This window comes from Colossoma macropomum, unplaced genomic scaffold (assembly GCF_904425465.1).
Source record: "Colossoma macropomum unplaced genomic scaffold, Colossoma_macropomum, whole genome shotgun sequence".
Taxonomy (NCBI): Eukaryota; Metazoa; Chordata; class Actinopteri; order Characiformes; family Serrasalmidae; genus Colossoma; species Colossoma macropomum.
In genome coordinates, this window is record NW_023494784.1 from 20,405,637 (window position 1) to 20,423,524 (window position 17,888).

The following is a 17,888-nucleotide window of genomic DNA, read 5'->3' on the forward strand; positions in this document are numbered from 1 at the left end:
TTTATTTAATTTCTGGACAAAATGGCCAGTAAGTACAACTGCATTTTTCAGGAGACATTTCCAAGAAGACTAGATATCCTTGCACAAGGAAGAGCGAAGTAGGAGGAAAGGATAGTAAGTGGGGGAAAAAAACATGGAGCACAAAACATGATTAAACATATAGAGAAATTAGGACTCCCAATGATCATGCAAGACCTGGTACACCAAAACTGTCCCCATCAGATAAACAGCATGATTGGATGCCACATTTAAAGGCACAGTTAGCATTGTTGCTGATATTTGAACTCAACAGCAAAACAAATACACCCCTCCCATCAGTTCTCCTTCACAAGCTCCACCCCCCAAATTCATGGACACGCATTGCCAAGGCAAACACTTTAGATCTTCATGGACATAAAACCCTTCGCAAGCGTTGTGCAGACAAAGACTATGATAACATTAGAGCGAGCAATGACACAAAGTAATGTAACTAATGTTGGCTAGGTTGTGGGTTAGCAAACTCGCTACGATTGCTGCTAAAATAAAAAATAACTGAATGTTCCCCACTAAAACAGAGCAAACTCCTCACCCTTTTTCATGCATTTTAACCCTCAATAAAGTTGAAGCCATCTTGTTTGAATTTTCAAATTACACCTTAAATTGTGCAGCAGTTACATTCTGGCGTGACCATTGAAATAACCGGAGCCTTTGCAACCAGCGCAACTAACAGGACAAAACAGCCCTCCTGTTTCATAGATGGACTTTTAAATATATGATAAAAAAGGTTTGACATATGATCGCTTATGTAGTTCTGTGTCTTGAGAATATAGATATGATGAAGTTTGCTTTCTATTCGCCAGCTTCTTGATCAAATTTCCCCCTTTCACCTTAAATGGTGCAGCAGTTACATTTTGTTCACCCTTCCACTGTGAGAACTCAATACTGAGTCTGAAAGGATGTGTAGCTGTCAAGAAGCCATTACTTTGAAAAGGAAACAGACAAAAAAAAAAAGAACATTTGCAAATCAAACAAAGGAGCTGCTGATGTTCTCAGAACAATGAACCATCCAACCCAGAGTCCAGACCTCAGTTCATGAATACTTGGACTGTGGGAATCAGACTGCAGAAAGCAGAAATGCAACCAACTTCTAAGACTGAACTTTGGAGGTGTGGAAACATATTTCTGAACTGAAAGTAATTTTCCTGAAAAGAATGGAAGCTGTAACAAAGGCAAATGTGGACAAATAAAATATTGTAACATTTTGCATTAAATTTAGTTGTTAAGTTGTGGCCATTTTGATTGGAAATGAAGTAAATGAAGGGTAGTCTCTGAATTTGCACAGTACTGTATTTTGTTTCAAGATGCTACCATTTATCCTACCTAATATATTTCCATAAGGTGGAAGGTTTCAAAACTCAGGGATGTTTGAATGTAAACATCTGAGAAGTGTAAAAGCTGTGAGGATTTTGTTTAATCTGCAAAGAACTGTTTGGCATCAGGTGTTAAAGATTTCTTTTGAATAAATGAAATAAAAATTATTCATAACCACAACTAAAATATATTTTTAAGGCTGCAAGATAAACAGAGTTGAAATATTCTAGAGCTAGACCAAACTGTGAAATAAAAATAAATTACAAAGATGAAGAAGGAAAAAAAAAAAGATTAGTGTTGGGTGCAGATTGGTCACCTTGATGTTACCAAGTCCTAAAGTGCTACAGTCTGTGACAAAGTAGCCACGGAGTGGTCTTGAACCGTTAAAAAAACAAAAAAAAAACAACAAAAAAAAAAGAGCATTTGATTTTGATCTGATAGTTTGCATGGATAACTGAACGAAAGGCATTGGCAGTGATTACCTGCCAGTATAAAAACACTACTAATTATCGTTTGATTTTAATAAAGAAAAGGCTCTTAATGTTTGAGTGTTCCTCAAAGTAGCAAGTGGATTTGATATGGAAACGTCCATGTGGAGTTCAAAGTAAACAGCACCGCTCCTTGAAGCTTTTCTTGTTCTTCTTGTTCTTTCCTTTTCCATTTTTGTCCTTATTTTCCGACATCTTTTTGGCTCGCACTTCCCTCATGAGGTCAAAAAATACCTTTGGAAGAACAGTGTTTTGTTAGTATATGCTTCAGATTAGCCTTGACACAATGCTGAGTCTATAAAATGTGCAACTACACAGAGAGATAAAGCGACAAACCTTATCTACGTTGGCACGTGTCTTGGCAGAAGTCTCTACATACTGCACTCCCCACTCCTCTGCCTTTCCTCTAGCATCGTCCACCGACACTTGCCTGCGGTCCTCCAGGTCAGATTTATTCCCCACCAGCAGCAGAGGTATCTTATCCTCCTCTGCTTTAACACGCAAAATTTGCTCTCTGTGTAAATTCACACACAAACCCAATGCAAATTCAGGGAGGCAAGCATGCAGGATACAAAATAGTCTGATCACAAACTGCAGACCCCCATCATTTTTTAAATGCGGCTGTGCTGCTGTGATGTCTTACTGACCTGAACTCTGCTGTAGCCGTGAAAGACTCCTGCTCAGTGATGGAGAACACCAGCAGAAAGCCCTCTCCACTGCGGAAGTAATTGTCTCGGATGGCTGCGTAGTCCTCCTGCCCAGCTGTGTCCAAAATATCGATCTGCACTTCCTCTCCATCCAGCACCACCTTCTTTCGGTAGCTGTCTGCCTTTGTAGGCTCATAGTCTTCAACAAACTGCAGTGCAAAGGACAGATGCATTCATGCATTCATTATCATATGACAATGGGCTATAAACGAAAGATTTCATTCCAAAATTCAGTATAGCCCTTCAAGAATTTTCTTTTTTTTCATGATATACGTTGTTCGGAGAGCGCTTTACACATACAACAAATATCAATGCTATATTATGATTAATACTAGGGCTGGGTGATATAGAAAAAATAGTATATCATGATAGTTATAGGCATACGATACATAATATGTATCACAATATATTGACAGTGTGGTAGTACAACCACATTTGAAACTGCTACAAAAATGTGAAATGCAGTGAGGATTATTCAACATTTCAGATACTGTGCTGCACAAAAAAGGCTAATTATGCTCTCTTTGTAATGAAACATTCAGTTAGCCAGCATAAGTGCTGACATTTCACTCGGAAATGCATACTGTTCATAATGGCAACAAAATTTATCACAATAATGATAAAATATTGTCATATTACCACCTCTAATTAATACCACTTTTATCAGAGAAATACATCAGCTATTATTCTTTTCAAATCTCTTTATATCCAAAATGCTTACAAAAAGATAAACAGCATTTTGAAATATTTCTGCTATTTTATATACAATAACTTACACAGTGTAGATTTAAAGATTATACATTCAACACCAAAGGAACTGTTGATGTTTTTTATGTATATTAAGTTTTCTGAAACAACAAGTTTATGATCTTTTTGTCAGGTTATTCATCGTGGCATACAAGGCATTCTGGGTATTATTTAATTACAAGTTTATTTTTGTCTTCTCAGTAATTTCAGAATCATCTACAACTCTGTTCATCATTCTGAATACATTTATGTATTTTTTATATTACTGAAAACGTCTACACTTTTGGATGGCAGTGTACATCTAAACCACACACCCTATACAGTCTTAGCATTACAACACAACTACTCACCTCATCATACATGAACTGGAGGGTGAGTGCCGACTTGCCTACCCCACCACTGCCCACCATGATGACCTTGTGTAGTGCCAAGGAGCTCTGGTTTTTACCCTTGTTGGCCGCCATGTCTAGGCACCTCTCTCCGCTTCACCACACAGTACCCACACAAGCTGACTCCACCTGCAGAGATACCAACAAATCAGTCAGTGGACAGTAAGAACTCATTTTGATTTTAATGTCATCAAGGCCAGTTATTCTTAATCCTGGTCCCGGAGCACCACTGCCCTGCACGTTTTAGAGGTTTCCGCTGCTCACAACTGGAAATTCAATACATTTACGGAATTAATTTGAAACTAATTACTACAGAGTAACAAAGAAATCTGTGTCATTCAATATGTGATTTCAGTACTTGAGTAGTCAGTCTTAAGCTAACCGGCATGCTTGTTTCAAAATCCTGACTGCTGTCTAAATTACATTCTGTAAGCATGTTATTAATGTCCACTCATCTTGATTATTCTACAGTCGGTTAGTATATACACCCACTTCCAGCACCTTATACTTATTTCTGGTTTCAGCTACACCGTAATTAAAAAGAGGATCGGAAGCAGTACTGGCATCAATATTGAAACATTTTTCATAATACTTAGCTCGACTCCAAACGCACCTAATTAGGGCTAAGTCATATTTTTATGGCAATATAAGTTTCCATGGTGTACACACCGTTAAGGGCTATGATGACTGAACCGGAATGACCTCACACGCACAGTGCCAAAGTGATGTAATTAGATTGGTGGGAACGTAGCGTTAAAAGCCCAACAAGTGCTCCTCTGTGCTGGACTTGATGATAATTTATCGCTTCTCATATCGTCATTGTGATATCCAACAGCTTTACTGAAAATTGCATTTCATGTCCACATCATGCAGCCCTACACCTGATGCACCTAATGAACTAATTAAATAACTAATTATTACCCTTTATGAATTGAATTGTGTGTGTTAGAACAGGGAAAACGCTGAAACATGCAACGTCATAGTTTACTGACAATAACCAACATTGAATCTGAAAGCAGACCAAAGTTATTTGAACACATTTACATTTGGTAGTAACACAGTAACTTATATAACTGCAGCCTGACCTGCAGTTACTGGTAAGACAGCTGATGTGACAGTAAATGCAAATAAGAGTGTATTAAACTTTATTCACATGCTCTTGATTTTTTACTCCATTTATGAAATTGTTGTGTAACAATAAATCTTTCTGGTACATACCTATTTATCCTAGTGCCACTAAGCTCTGATTACATTTCCTAGGAACTGGCTCATACAGCCTGCCTTTCTTTGAGACACTCGAGTCTGACTCACTGTTAGCTACTCTACCATAGCAATCAACTCTCACTTGGCCTCTCCCATTACAGTCATCAGCACAAAGGAGAACTTGCTCACATTAACAGCATGACATGGAGAAAATACAATGCAGTTACACTGCCTTTTTTAATTGCAATAGATCTTGCAATATATTAAAAATGTACTGGTCAACCTTTGGTGTGACATGATTAAAGACTGGCCTGTATGATTTTGACCAAAATTATTTACATTTTTTGGATCAGATGACATATCCTCATTTATCAAAACACTCCCACAACACGCATCTGGATCTTATTAGACTGGTCAGGGTGCTCAGTATTTATTAGAGGGCTTATTCACAAATCCCAGCTTTCTGCAAAAGGCCAAACAATATATTCTTCCCTAATTAACAGAACACAGGGTAGTGTGGGGTGTAAGAGTGCCTGGTTTCAAGGATGTGGTGTCCAGGGACAGATTCACACTGCTGCTCTTTACCCAGGAAGAGTGTGTGACCCATTGCTTCCAGCTATTGTTCTTGGTAATCTTATAAAGAAGAGTCTTGCTAGGAAGCAGCAATATGCAGGCATGCAGGAAGACTGCATGAGAATCTGCTGCCTATGGCATTTTTTGTTCAGCTTGCGCCCACACATACACACACACACACACACACACACACACGCTGACCCACAATAAGTAAAAACTCCTCACATGGAATGGAACCATTTCAAATACAACTGTAGTCTAATTCACTTTTCCACTAGTCCACATTGTACATCTACATATTGTGATGTATTCTGTGATATTTTAAAACACACCAGTCAGTGAATAATATGGCAAGGTTGAAGGTTTGCTTTATTTTGACCAAATAAACTTACTTTTGTTTGATAACATAAATACCTTGATCCCCCAAATAGGCCTGGCCTGAACAGCATTTTACAGGCTTCGAATATTCATTGATATTTCCAATTGAGTCTTTAAATACTTGTTTAATGCCTTGAAAACATTAATGCTGGAAGCATTTTTTCAGTCTGATGGAACAGATATGCTTCCATTTTAATCAGTGTTTCAATCCATCAAAAAAAAAACTTTTCCCACTGGCATGTGAGTGAAGCGCGAACTCCACAGAGATCCAGTCTAATCCCACCCCCACAAGGCATGAGCCAATAGTTTCCATCTATCACGACTGTAAATCTAATGGGAGGCTTTAATTTTCAGGAAACATGACTGCCCTAACGTTGCACAAAGGTAATTATATATGTCTTGCAATCTGCTTTCTTTTCACAAATTTTCTTTTAATGTTAGTCGATGTCCTGAATCTGCCCTATTATGTTGTCTGGCTATAGCAGTGCAAAGTAGATCTCTTCTTGCTTGTTAAACTGATAAAGCAGCAGATAAAGTACAGCAGCCTTCCACACATGCACAAAAAAAGACAACACATGAGCCTGCCGTCCAAGTTTATAGCACCTGCACACTATAAATGCAGTCAGACAGTGTGGTGGTGGTGCATTAAAGCATCCACTCTCCTTACCGTGGTTCTTCTCATTGCCTGTCTAACCCACATAAGCTTTCCTTCTTAAGCATATTTGCACTTTTGGATTATGCGGCCTCATGGAAAGCAGTGCAGTTCATTGTGCTCTGAGGAGAGGTAACGTGGATGTCTGGCATGAATTTCTGACACGTTCAACTATAGTTTATGTTGGAACAGACCAAAAAGAACCAGTAGTGCCACATTAACAAAATACTATCAATAACTTTGTGTACAATGATTCATATTCAGTGTCTACCTATGAATCTACCTATGAATCTACCAGTGTCTAAATCCAATTAAACAGGTGCTAATTATGCTCTCTTTGTCATGAATCATGTAAGTACTGACGACATCTACAATATGCTCAAAAAAGCATATTGTGAAGAAATTTACCACAATACAATAAAATAGTCATAATGCCCAACCCTACAGTCAACTAAACCAGTGTACATTTTTTTCTCACATGGTAATCACTGTCTACAATTAGTGTGGTTTAAAAACAGCTTTGAATACTAAACAGAGAATATAATATCAATGCAATGCACAAATACTTGTGCATTCTAGTTATTCATGACAGCTAAAACACCCACAGAAAACCTTTTCTGGAACCGTGATTGGTCAGAGGGCTCGTTGACATTGTGTGATATCAGTACTACAAAGGCCAATATCATGATAATGGTTAACACATGACATATTGTGCAGCCCTAAAACAAATTACAGTCTCTAGTACATTAAGCTAATAATGATGGCTGTATATTCCTAATAACCCATCAAGAAGAAACAGAAGGCCATAACTCAGAGGAAAGAACAATACCCATTTCCTCTTTAATGGCCTGGCAATTGCACAAAATAGAACATGACTCCTGCGCCGCCTTGATCGGCGAAAACCCTAGTGAGGGGTAAACGGAGGGCAGCGCAGTTGAAGTTACGGCGGGTGTGACCTACATATGGTGCTTCATCTGCCTCCCCTACGGCTACAAGCTGCTGAAATATAAATGCTGCTCCCCGCCCTCAGCTAGAGGAATTCATTAGGATTCCCCGAATGCTGGAGGCTGTGCAGTATGCAGCCCACGTTCTCTCACTCACACACTCACACAGATCACTAAGCGTCTGCAAGAAGCGGCCACTGAGCCACTGAGCCGCTGTGCTTCGGAGACAGCGACGCTCCTGAGCACGGCCACCCCTGAGCCTCGGTGCTGCTGCTGCTAGGAGAAAGCAAAGAGGCTGTCAACATCAGTAACGATTTCCACGCTCATTGTTTTCCTATTACAGTGTAGCCTAATCTTGGGTGACATAAAGCAATGCATTTCCTGCAATTTCCATAGGAACGCCTTTAAATGAGGGCCATTGTTCAGCTTCCCTCTTGCTGCCCTCAGGCTGTACGTGGATGAGCAGTAAAGCTGACCTGTTTGACCTCACACCCTCTCCTCTAGGGCCCAGAGATAGCAGGCACACTGGGAACAATCACATCACATGTCAGGAGCTCAGGCAGGCACACAAAAGAGGGAGCAGACAGAGCTGATCAGTTGACTGTGACTTTGAAGCCATAGTCAGAATATATTCGACTAAAACCAGCCTCCTGGAATCCTGTGTAACGGTTTCAAAAAAAGCATAGAGATTAATATTGTTAATTCCACTAGTAATTGGATTTTACTGAAGCATTTGCTGAATCAATGAAAATGACACTTCAAGTCATTTAAACTTTATCTTTCACTATATCTAATTTAACATATAGCTGCAAAACTTCTGGCACCGGTAGACAGACTTTCCATGATTTAAGTACTGATTTTCAGTGCTTGGGTAGAGGAGCCTGGATCCTATTACATTTCACTCCATCCACTCACTTCCAGGAAACTGCAGTGGATCTAGACTTTGTAAAACAAGACTGCTGAAATCAAAACTAGAAAACAAGTAACCTGGGATGCAAAAACATTTCCAGCTGAAGATTCTTGAAGAGGAAAAAAAGGGTGGACATATTTACTGAGAAAATTAAAGAGGCCTACAAACGAGTGTAAAAATACGTCAATGACGTATTTTTCAGGCACACACTGTACATGTTGTAATAACTATATGAACTTTATGTTAACTGTTTTTATTTATCATCACTTCAGTTTTATCCTACTGAAAGGACTGACTTCATCAATAATAGAAGTATTTTTTTTCCCTCATTAACTTGTAATTTCTTTAAAACACATAAGTAAAATGTGTTTACAAAACAAGGAAAAAATTACTAACAAGTAAACAAACAAAAAAATCCTGAATTTCAGTTTCAGCCAAAGAAATTTAATTTGATGTAGCCTTTAAGCATTCAAAAACGAAAACCGTGACGCTTTTCAAATATAATAACTGGTATGTTTTGGGATTATCCACCTGCACTTTTTTTTTTAAGATGGTACTCTCACCATAGTCTCACCATACTCTCACCTGCAGATCATGATTAACATACACTGACCTGACCAAGCAGACAATCTAGGTCAGAATACCGAAGAGCAACAGAAATAAGGAAGTACAGTATAGTCCTTTAACCACAGTAGCCTGTGAGCAGTGGTTCTCAATCGCAGTCCTGGGGATATTTGCGTATTTGCATTTCCTCTACTCGAACACAACTTCAGCCAGGCTTGATGGTTATCTAGTACGACAGGTCTGGCGTGTTAAAGCAGGAAAATACACAAACATGCAGTGAACGGGGTCCTCAAAATTGTGCTTTCGAGCCATTTAGATCAGGGATCTCAAGCTCAAATTACTTGGGGGCCATGAGCAAGGCAGCCTTCCCACAGGGGGACAGTTGGAAAAAAATGCAGTGGGGAAAAAAGTGTCCCATATTTGTTTTTTCCAAGTATGAGTTTTAATTACAGAATTTATTTACTTATTTAAGCACATTCCATGCCCTTTTCAATCTTTATTGGCAATTCTTCTGTCAACACAGACTACCACTACTACTTTACATGGTTTATGTTAAGTAACCAACCACAGTGGGTTGGATTTCATGATAAATGGTAAACATGTTATGGGCCATATGAAGCTCCGGTCTGATTTAGATGGTGAGGTGTCTCTTCAGAAACCTTCGAGAGTTTTGATACAGTTGTCTAATGAAAAACGGTCACAGGTACTGAATCAGGGTACCAACACTTCTGGATTCAGGGTAGTATCAGCGCTGTGCCGACTCCCAGGTGAGAAAGCATTATAAATGTGTACAAGCTCTGTAACAGACAGGTAGGAGGAAAACCTGAGGAAACCAGATGACTTTCCCTTTAATCAGCTGGAACTTCCTGACCAGAATGATGGGAAAACCAGGAGCACAACTGGGCCAAGGCCCACTAGCATTAACATCCTCTCTCCTTTCTACATCATGGGGCTGAGTTTCCTTAGCCTGAAGTCACATCCCCTGGGGCTAGCAGGGGAGAGAGCACTGTATAAAGATCTTTTTGCACTCTTCGTATTCATACAGCAAGAAGATTTAGTCATGAAATGAGAAAGAGAAGTACCAATGAGATCAATATAGAAGGCAGATTAATTACTTGTGATTGGCCATATTCCAACCAGCTGCCAGTAGCCCATTGGTTAACACAAATAAGTGCAGCTGACATGATACTGTCAAATGCCAGGGCTGTGGTGGTGGTGGAAATATCAGTCAGGAGAGAGAGTAAACAGGTCAGCATCATCCTGTTTTCCATAACTGATGTTCAGTCACAGGGATATTTAACCCCCAAGGTTCTCATTTTTGCCAGTCTACATCATTATTAGACAAAACAGTGTGACGTACTGCAGTAGTTCAGAACAGGACAAACATTACCAAACTCAGAAAACATGCTGACATGCTTGACATCAGTCAGAAATGAGCTTGAAACTTAGATATGACTGATATGAACATAATTTTACCTTCTAATGTATACATTAATCATGAACAAACCAAAAACACTGTGCAGGAAGAAACAACGGCTCTGTTCTTTCAGGTGAAGGCTCTCGCTCTCGCAGTGACCATCTTCCCTGAATACTAACCATCTCAGGCTGGACACAGAGGCCTCATTGAGAGATTTAAGGAGGCACTGCACTGAATTAGGATCCTATGCCCTTCTTTTACACATAAATGCCCAACAGAAGAGAAAGCATTTCCCACATTTTGCAATGTTTTCCACAAAGCTTTAAACTCCATCTTTATTATGCTCTTCCTGATATCGCACAGTAAGATACTGCAACTGCAATTCTGGGCTCTGGAAAAATGTAAAATGAAGCCACAATTTTGTGAGAAAATATACTTCCATCCTCACCCGTTTCACCTTACTTTCCTCCAATTTGCTTTCCTCCAACATTCTCCTGGATGAGAAACCTACTCATGTACCTCTCTCCAAACAAGGGGAACATAATAAACTCTTGTAGACTCATAAAATGTACATAACAAACCAACCAATCCAACTTTGAGGTCCAAATCCATATGCATATTATCCAGTGTCTGACACCTCTTACTGACATCCATGGAATGGATTCTTTTCATTGGGTAAATGAAATTATTATAAATGTAATGAATGATTCTGCATTTTCCAAAGCAAGAACTTCCTCAGCAAGACTGAAGCTAACATTTCCTTATCCTGAGCCAGAGCATCACGGACTGTGGTCAACCAGCCGAATTTGGAATCTATGTCTCTGAAATTGTGCAGAAGCTAAACAGAGTTAATGGACAAATATTCAGTTATTCACTGGGAAAGAAAAAACAAACCACCAAAAAAAAAAAAATGAGGGCTTTGGCTGAAAATTACATAGGGCTGTGGGCTTACTCTAGGTGGTATTATTGGCGTTAACACCAGGCGGGTTCACCCACGGGTCCCGCGTGGGTTGCGGGCTTGTGCGGGTGAGTATTATGGCTGGCTGAGTGGGGTGAGCTTGAACAATTGTTGGCTGCTTGCAAAGCGAACAGGCAAGCAACAAATGATCTGCAAGTAAAATCATGTAAGTAATCACATGCAGAAGAAGACATGAAGCTATAGGACATCCAGTAAATAACATAACACAACATCTGATTTTTTTCCACAACAGCTCTCTTGGCTTTTTAACCTGTGTTAGTGTGCCTCAGCCTCTGTTTTGGCTTCAGATTAACTTCAGCTGACTTGAAGACATCTTATAGAGGAATTAGGTAACAATATATGCTGACACAGATAAAAATAATGTTAGTAGCAAAGCTAAGCTGCTACGCTGATTTTTTTTTATTTGGCTGTGGTGCCCATGACGGTGACGTCACATGATGTGACGCTCATTGTTTGCTGCCGTGTTAAAGTTCACATGGCTTTAATTAGCCTAAAAATACAATATTTTGAAGGCAGGTGCTTGTGGCATGTGGTTGAAATGGGCAGGTGCATACAAAAATTGTGCTAGGTTTTGTAGGTGGGAGTGGGTAAGAATCACGCTAGAGTTTGCGGACACAGGTTGACGTGATTAGTGGTTGAATCAAGTGGGTGGGGGTATAAATAATCAGGCCCACGCAGACACTTTTCCATACACTGCATGCAATTACCATCAGAGCGGTCCCCAAAACGTACACAGTATAGCCTTACATAGTGCATTTTTGCAAAATTTTAAAAAATTCTTTTTTCATACTCTTCAAGTCTTCATAGTCTTTAGTCTTCAAGTACCATAATGTGATATTTTTGTCATAATGCCTACTCTTAATTTTAAATGAAAGGCGAAAAGTGAACATATGGAGTGCCTTTTATATATAGCTGTATCAGAGACCTTGTGAAAGGTAAGCATGATGAATGCCAGTCAGTGGAAGTGCCCTAAGAGGCCTGGAATTAAATCAAGATTAACTCGACAGTTAAAAACATCGTCCCCTTCAGCACATACTATGCAAGACCCACTTACCATGGAGCAGACCCCCTCTCTATTTATCTCCAGACCTTTAGTCACATACCCCAGCACACAGACTCCATTACACCCACAGAGTTGCACTACGCTACGGTGGTAAAGCAGAATAATCTGAGGACACATTTCAGCATTAGCACCTAAGCAGCGAACGTCAAAGGATAAACTTATCATCAATTCCTTTACAAGCCCATAAACACACGACAGAACTAAGTGTAGGCTACAGCAATGCCTTTTGTAGAGGTATACATTCATGATTCACTGCATGGTCTAAAGAAAAGATGAAAGTTTAAAAAATAAAATAAAATAAATTATAATACTACTAATAATCATTTTCTGTACAGCTTTGCAAAAGTAAATATGAGAGGGACAAAAATACGTACTTTAAATTAATGTGCTATACAAATTCCTCCAGAAGTCTAAACTGAGCTTAAAAAGACCAGGAAGAAAAGTTTTGCATATTGGAACATGCAACCAAACAACACCCCCACAGGAAAGATGAGAGAAGAGAGTAGCTGGTACAAGCTGGGCTATCATGCTGGACCAAAAAGAGTAATGGCTGCCCTCTTGCCATGTTCTACTTCCCTGTCAGTCAGCAGACCATAAGGCACCACACTAGCCTAAACCAGATCTATCTGGAGGAACTCTTAATGTGACATTTACTGAGATATATTTATTCCCACTGAGACTACCCAGCTCCCTCAACTTCGCTTGCCAACATAAACAATCCACCACTGAAAGATGAAGTACCACTTACAGTTGGCAGAAGGGATGGGCGATATGGCAAAAATAAAACATCACAATACTTACAAGATATTTTTACAATACATTATATGCATCACAATATTCCATTTTTCCCAGGTTTGATAAGTTGGAACCGACACATTGCACCAGTAGTGCCACACAACTATCGATACTAACAAAAACAATGATATGTTAATGTTCTTAAAGTACTGATATCCACAAAATGCTTAAAAGCATTTCTGATGCAATTTATCACAATAACAATGATATATCATCATCATATTGCAGACCCCTAGTTGGCAGTATGATAAGGTTCGCTCACCTCAGCTGAAAGTACATCAACTGATTATAGTGCAAGGAGCAACTGAGCAGTCGGCCATCAGCAGCATCCATTTTCTTTGATAGGAAAGTGAATGACCCAATAAGGAACCTAATTCCAGTGTGTCTACTGACTACAATATCAAAGTGAAAGAAGGGGAAATGAAATGTCACAATATACAGGGCATTTACAACTAGATAGATGCGGGTTTCATGGGGAAAATCCAAATCACAACAATCAAAGTTAAACTGAGATCTCCTTCCAAATGAAAGATGTGACTGTTTAACATGTCCAGTGTGAGTTGAGTTAGTGGGAAAAGGTTCTTATACACTCTAGTTGAGTGACTAAAACACAGGACTTCATGCTACTGATCAGAGATCTGTCCGGCAGCAACAAATACACTATATGTTCAAAGGTTTGTAGACACCTGCTTATCTAATATTTCTTCTGAAATCAAAGCTATCAACAGGGAGTTTGTCCTTCTTTGCTACAGTAACAGTCTTTCTGGGAAGACTTTACACTAGATGTTGGAACATTGCTGTGAGGGTCTGACTGCGTTCAGCCACAGGAGCATTAGTGAGTTCAGGTAATGATGTTGGGTGACTAGTTCAGGATCACAAACGCCACTCCAGCTCATCCCACAGGTATATGATGGAACTACAGAGAATGCTGTTCCACTGCTCCATAGCCATGAGCTTTCTACTTATGTGGCTGCAACATAGCAACCCTTTCTATCACCAGTGCTTTTCTATGGAGAATAATTATACAAGTAGTGTGAATGCCTGTGTCAGCAATGGGTGCACCTTAAAGTAGGTGAATTCCAAATTAAAAGGAGTGTCTGGATACGTTTACGTTTAAGATTACAATATAAGATTACTTCATTGCATTTCTGGAAACCTAATCAACACAGACCAGTCAGAATAGGACAGATGGAAATCCCAACCAACAAATTTTTCCACCGTCTCACAGTGAGTTATCAACTGATCATTAAAAAGTTGCTAAACCTATTAGGCTACATTGGAAGGCAAGCGTCAACAGTTGTGCTTGTTTTCAGAATAAACCCACACTCCTACTAAAAGGCCACCTAAAAGGTAAACAAAGACAGGCCACACTAAACTAATAAGCCATTGCTGGCATGAGGTGTGAAAAGGTGAAAAGTTACTGCTGTGAGTGACCAATGAAGCACGCTTTAATTTAATAATAATAATAATAATAATAATAAGAAGAAGAAGAAGAAGAAGAAGAAGAAGAAGAAGAAAAAGAAGAAATAGAAAAATATATTTTTTTAGATCAGAGATACAGCAAAAACATGTGGTGCACAACAAAACTATGAAGTTATTTTTGTCATTGTAAGTAACAGGTATAAATCACGAAAAAAAAGCATTTTTTTAAGAACCTCCCAATATCAATTTTCTACCCTACTGACTACAGATACACCAATATCTTTCATGAACTTACACTATATGAACAAAAATATCGGGACACCTACACATTACACCTACAGGAGCTTTTATGACATCCCATTTTAAATCCATAGGCATTAATAAAGAGTTGGTCCCGCCTTTGCAGCTATAACAGCTTCCACTCTTCTGGGATGCTTTCTAAATGATTTTGGAGTGTGTCTGTGGGAATTTTTGCCCATGTATCAAGAAGAGCATTTGTGAGGTCAGACACTGATGTTGGACGAGAGGGCCTGGCTCGAAATCTCTGTTCTAGTTCATCCCAAAGGTGTTTGATGGGGTTGAGGTCAGGGCTCTGTGTGGTCCAGTCAAGTTCTTCTACAACAAACTCACACAACCACGCCTTTATGGACCCTGATTTGTGCACTGGGCACAGTCATGCTGGAATAGAAAAGGGCCTTCCCCAAACTGGACTGGAAGCATACAGTTGTACAACTGTATGTGTTCGTTAATGGGCTGATCTGCTAAAGGCTAAACCAAGACAAAAGGAGTTCATTACCACAAGAGACAGGCGGTTCCTTCCATATGTCTCCCTCAATAACAACCCAGACTAACATTCGCTCAGATTGTAAGTGACTACACAGTGGGAGGTAAGTGATTACTGAAAAAAACATTTCTCAGCTGTTGAGGTAAGTTGCTAAAATTAACATGTTTGCTGGTGTATTTGTGACAAATCCGTGAAACCAATATCACCCACTACTGCCTTTCCACCAAATACTAGCATTACAGATTTTGCCATGACCATTTTTACCGCTGCTTGTCACCCACATCTACTGGTGCACATGCACACTTAAGAAATTGCTTTCCGGTATCGATCAAAGGTATCTCCATTGTCAATACCAATACTGCATTTAAGTGCCAGTACTGGCGCTGATACTGATATGGTATTGGTGCAACCCTACTCAGAATTATTTCTCAAGAGACATGATCCAATTAATGACTGCCTCTCCCTGAGGCACAGGAATGCTCATTTCTGATATCTCATTTATCACTTTCGGCAGCCCTGTAAAAAGCTCTAGAAGAGAAAATTCATCTGTTTACTGCCACTCCCACTCTAACTGGTGATAAGCAGTCATATGAAATGTGCTACTGCTTGTTATCTGGACAGGGTTTGTGGAAAAAAGGTTAAGTCTACACAAGAACGCGGCCGGTCTATTATCAATCCAGACAGACAGTGTAGCGAGAAAACCGGAGAAAGTGGTCTGTTTACGTTTTCTGCAGCAGAATCCTAGATAAGAAGTGAGATGCCTTCACACAGGTGTCCATGCACATTCAGTGAAAAGTTTACAAGAAATGGTGTCAAAACAGATTTTTGCTAAAGGAGCCATGCGGGCCAACCTGTATGTCTTAACATTTCAAGGTTATGTGGGGTGTGAGGACAAAAGGACAGAGAATGAAACTGCCTGATAGTACCGCAAGAAAGTTACTGTCAGAGAGAAGTTGTAAAAAGACAACTGGTGGGTGGGTGGGGTATCAAGTAATTTCATCAGACAGTTAGTCTCATTACGTCTAATGCTAATCTTGTGCTTCGACGTGGCAAAGTACTCTCTGTGAAGATCAAAAAAGGGCCTATATCCTACATTTTCCCTGTATATTAAGTTTTTTCTCTGAGGTCCACTTGTGATATTTGTGTAGGTATATGTACCAAAAACAGTCAATTCTTTTTTACAAAACTATTTTAAATTTTAGCCCTGGTACAGGTAACTGATCTCTGTTCTGACTGGCAGCAATGCATTATTCAACAACCAGCCTAGGGTGCACACTCCTTATAACTTCAGCGTGAATAGGTGGACATGTAAATGAGTTGGTTTTTGTGACATCACAAAAAAACTAATTCAAACTAATGCAGTTTCACTTCCATATAGTATAAACTGTAGAGATTGGGAAGTGAATGATACATTTTGAATCTGTAACTGTGTTTACACAGCACATTAACCTCGTATTTCAAAAAAGTGAGGAAAAGTCAATTTTCTCACAGTTTGGCCCTTTAAGCCAACCCACTCCAGCCCTCTGAACCATTTTGTAACTGAAACACCGTCCACTTCTTCTCTGCTTCGTTCAACAGACAGGCTCCAGTGACAATTTTATGTGGAATACAGAAGAAAGATAAAACACAGGAAACGAGCTCGCCAGGCTTCAGCTCTCACACTGGATCCGAAAGACAAGCTACACAAACCCAAACCTCCCCAAACTCTATTCCAACAGCCGTCCGCAAACCGGTCACAAATCAGGTCTCTCATGAAGGAGTCGCCCTGTCCAGCGACTCAGTCACGATGGGACATCGTGACAATCATCCCATCAGACTCGGTAAACTCTCTCTCTCAGCCAGCAGCCACATCCCTTCCTCCCTTCTTCTTCTTCTTGTCCAGCAGACTACTGGCGTTCCCAGTTGCAGATAAAGGTGCTACTGCTTCACATCTGACACTATCTTAGTCTTGTGAAATGTAATTTTTGCTGTTTCTCATAGGCAGGAAGACAGACTTCTCACCCGCCCATTAAACCTCCGGATACTTTAACAACTGCAGTGGCCAAAATCAGCGAAACAGAATGAACGGCCTCCGCTGAAGCGAAGCGAGTGTGTGAAGCCTTACCGCTCTGTCACTGCGTCCTCTGCGCTCTGCTGGTGTTATCTGTGTGAAGAAGGCATTAATCGTGTGTTTCTGGACACACAGCTGGCTCTCCGGTTCTGAAGGCTGCGGGCAGCGCCAGCCTGACCCCACCCTCCAACCGAGCACACGCGCACACGCAACAGGACGTGACGTCACGAAACGGCTACATGTTGGAGCAGCGTCAGAGCCAGTTTGAGGGGAGCTCGGCCATTTCCTGTTTCTCCCGTTCTTTCAAAAACATGCGCGTTAAACGCCAGAGGGCGCCCGCGAGCGAGTCCTCAATGAATGGGGGTGAATGGAGCTAAACGGCAAAAAATGAAAAGTTACAATAGTTTCTAACCGCTTGTCCAGGATCTTCCTTTAATTTTGGAAAGTATAAAGATGTATTTCACAAAAAAGCA

At 40.0% G+C, this 17,888-nt stretch overlaps 1 protein-coding gene across 1 annotated transcript; it reads right to left on the reverse strand.

Moving 5' to 3' along the window:
- Positions 1 to 1,244: 1,244 nt before the first annotated feature.
- ralba (v-ral simian leukemia viral oncogene homolog Ba (ras related)) lies at positions 1,245 to 17,615 on the reverse strand. Its single transcript, XM_036590870.1, has 5 exons — positions 17,470 to 17,615; positions 3,643 to 3,810; positions 2,486 to 2,694; positions 2,175 to 2,352; positions 1,245 to 2,072 (listed from the first exon to the last, which is right to left on the reverse strand). Exons 2-5 carry the CDS (start codon positions 3,754 to 3,756, stop codon positions 1,950 to 1,952), a joined length of 624 nt encoding a protein of 207 aa, XP_036446763.1. The 5' UTR covers positions 3,757 to 3,810; positions 17,470 to 17,615; the 3' UTR covers positions 1,245 to 1,949.
- Positions 17,616 to 17,888: the final 273 nt, after the last annotated feature.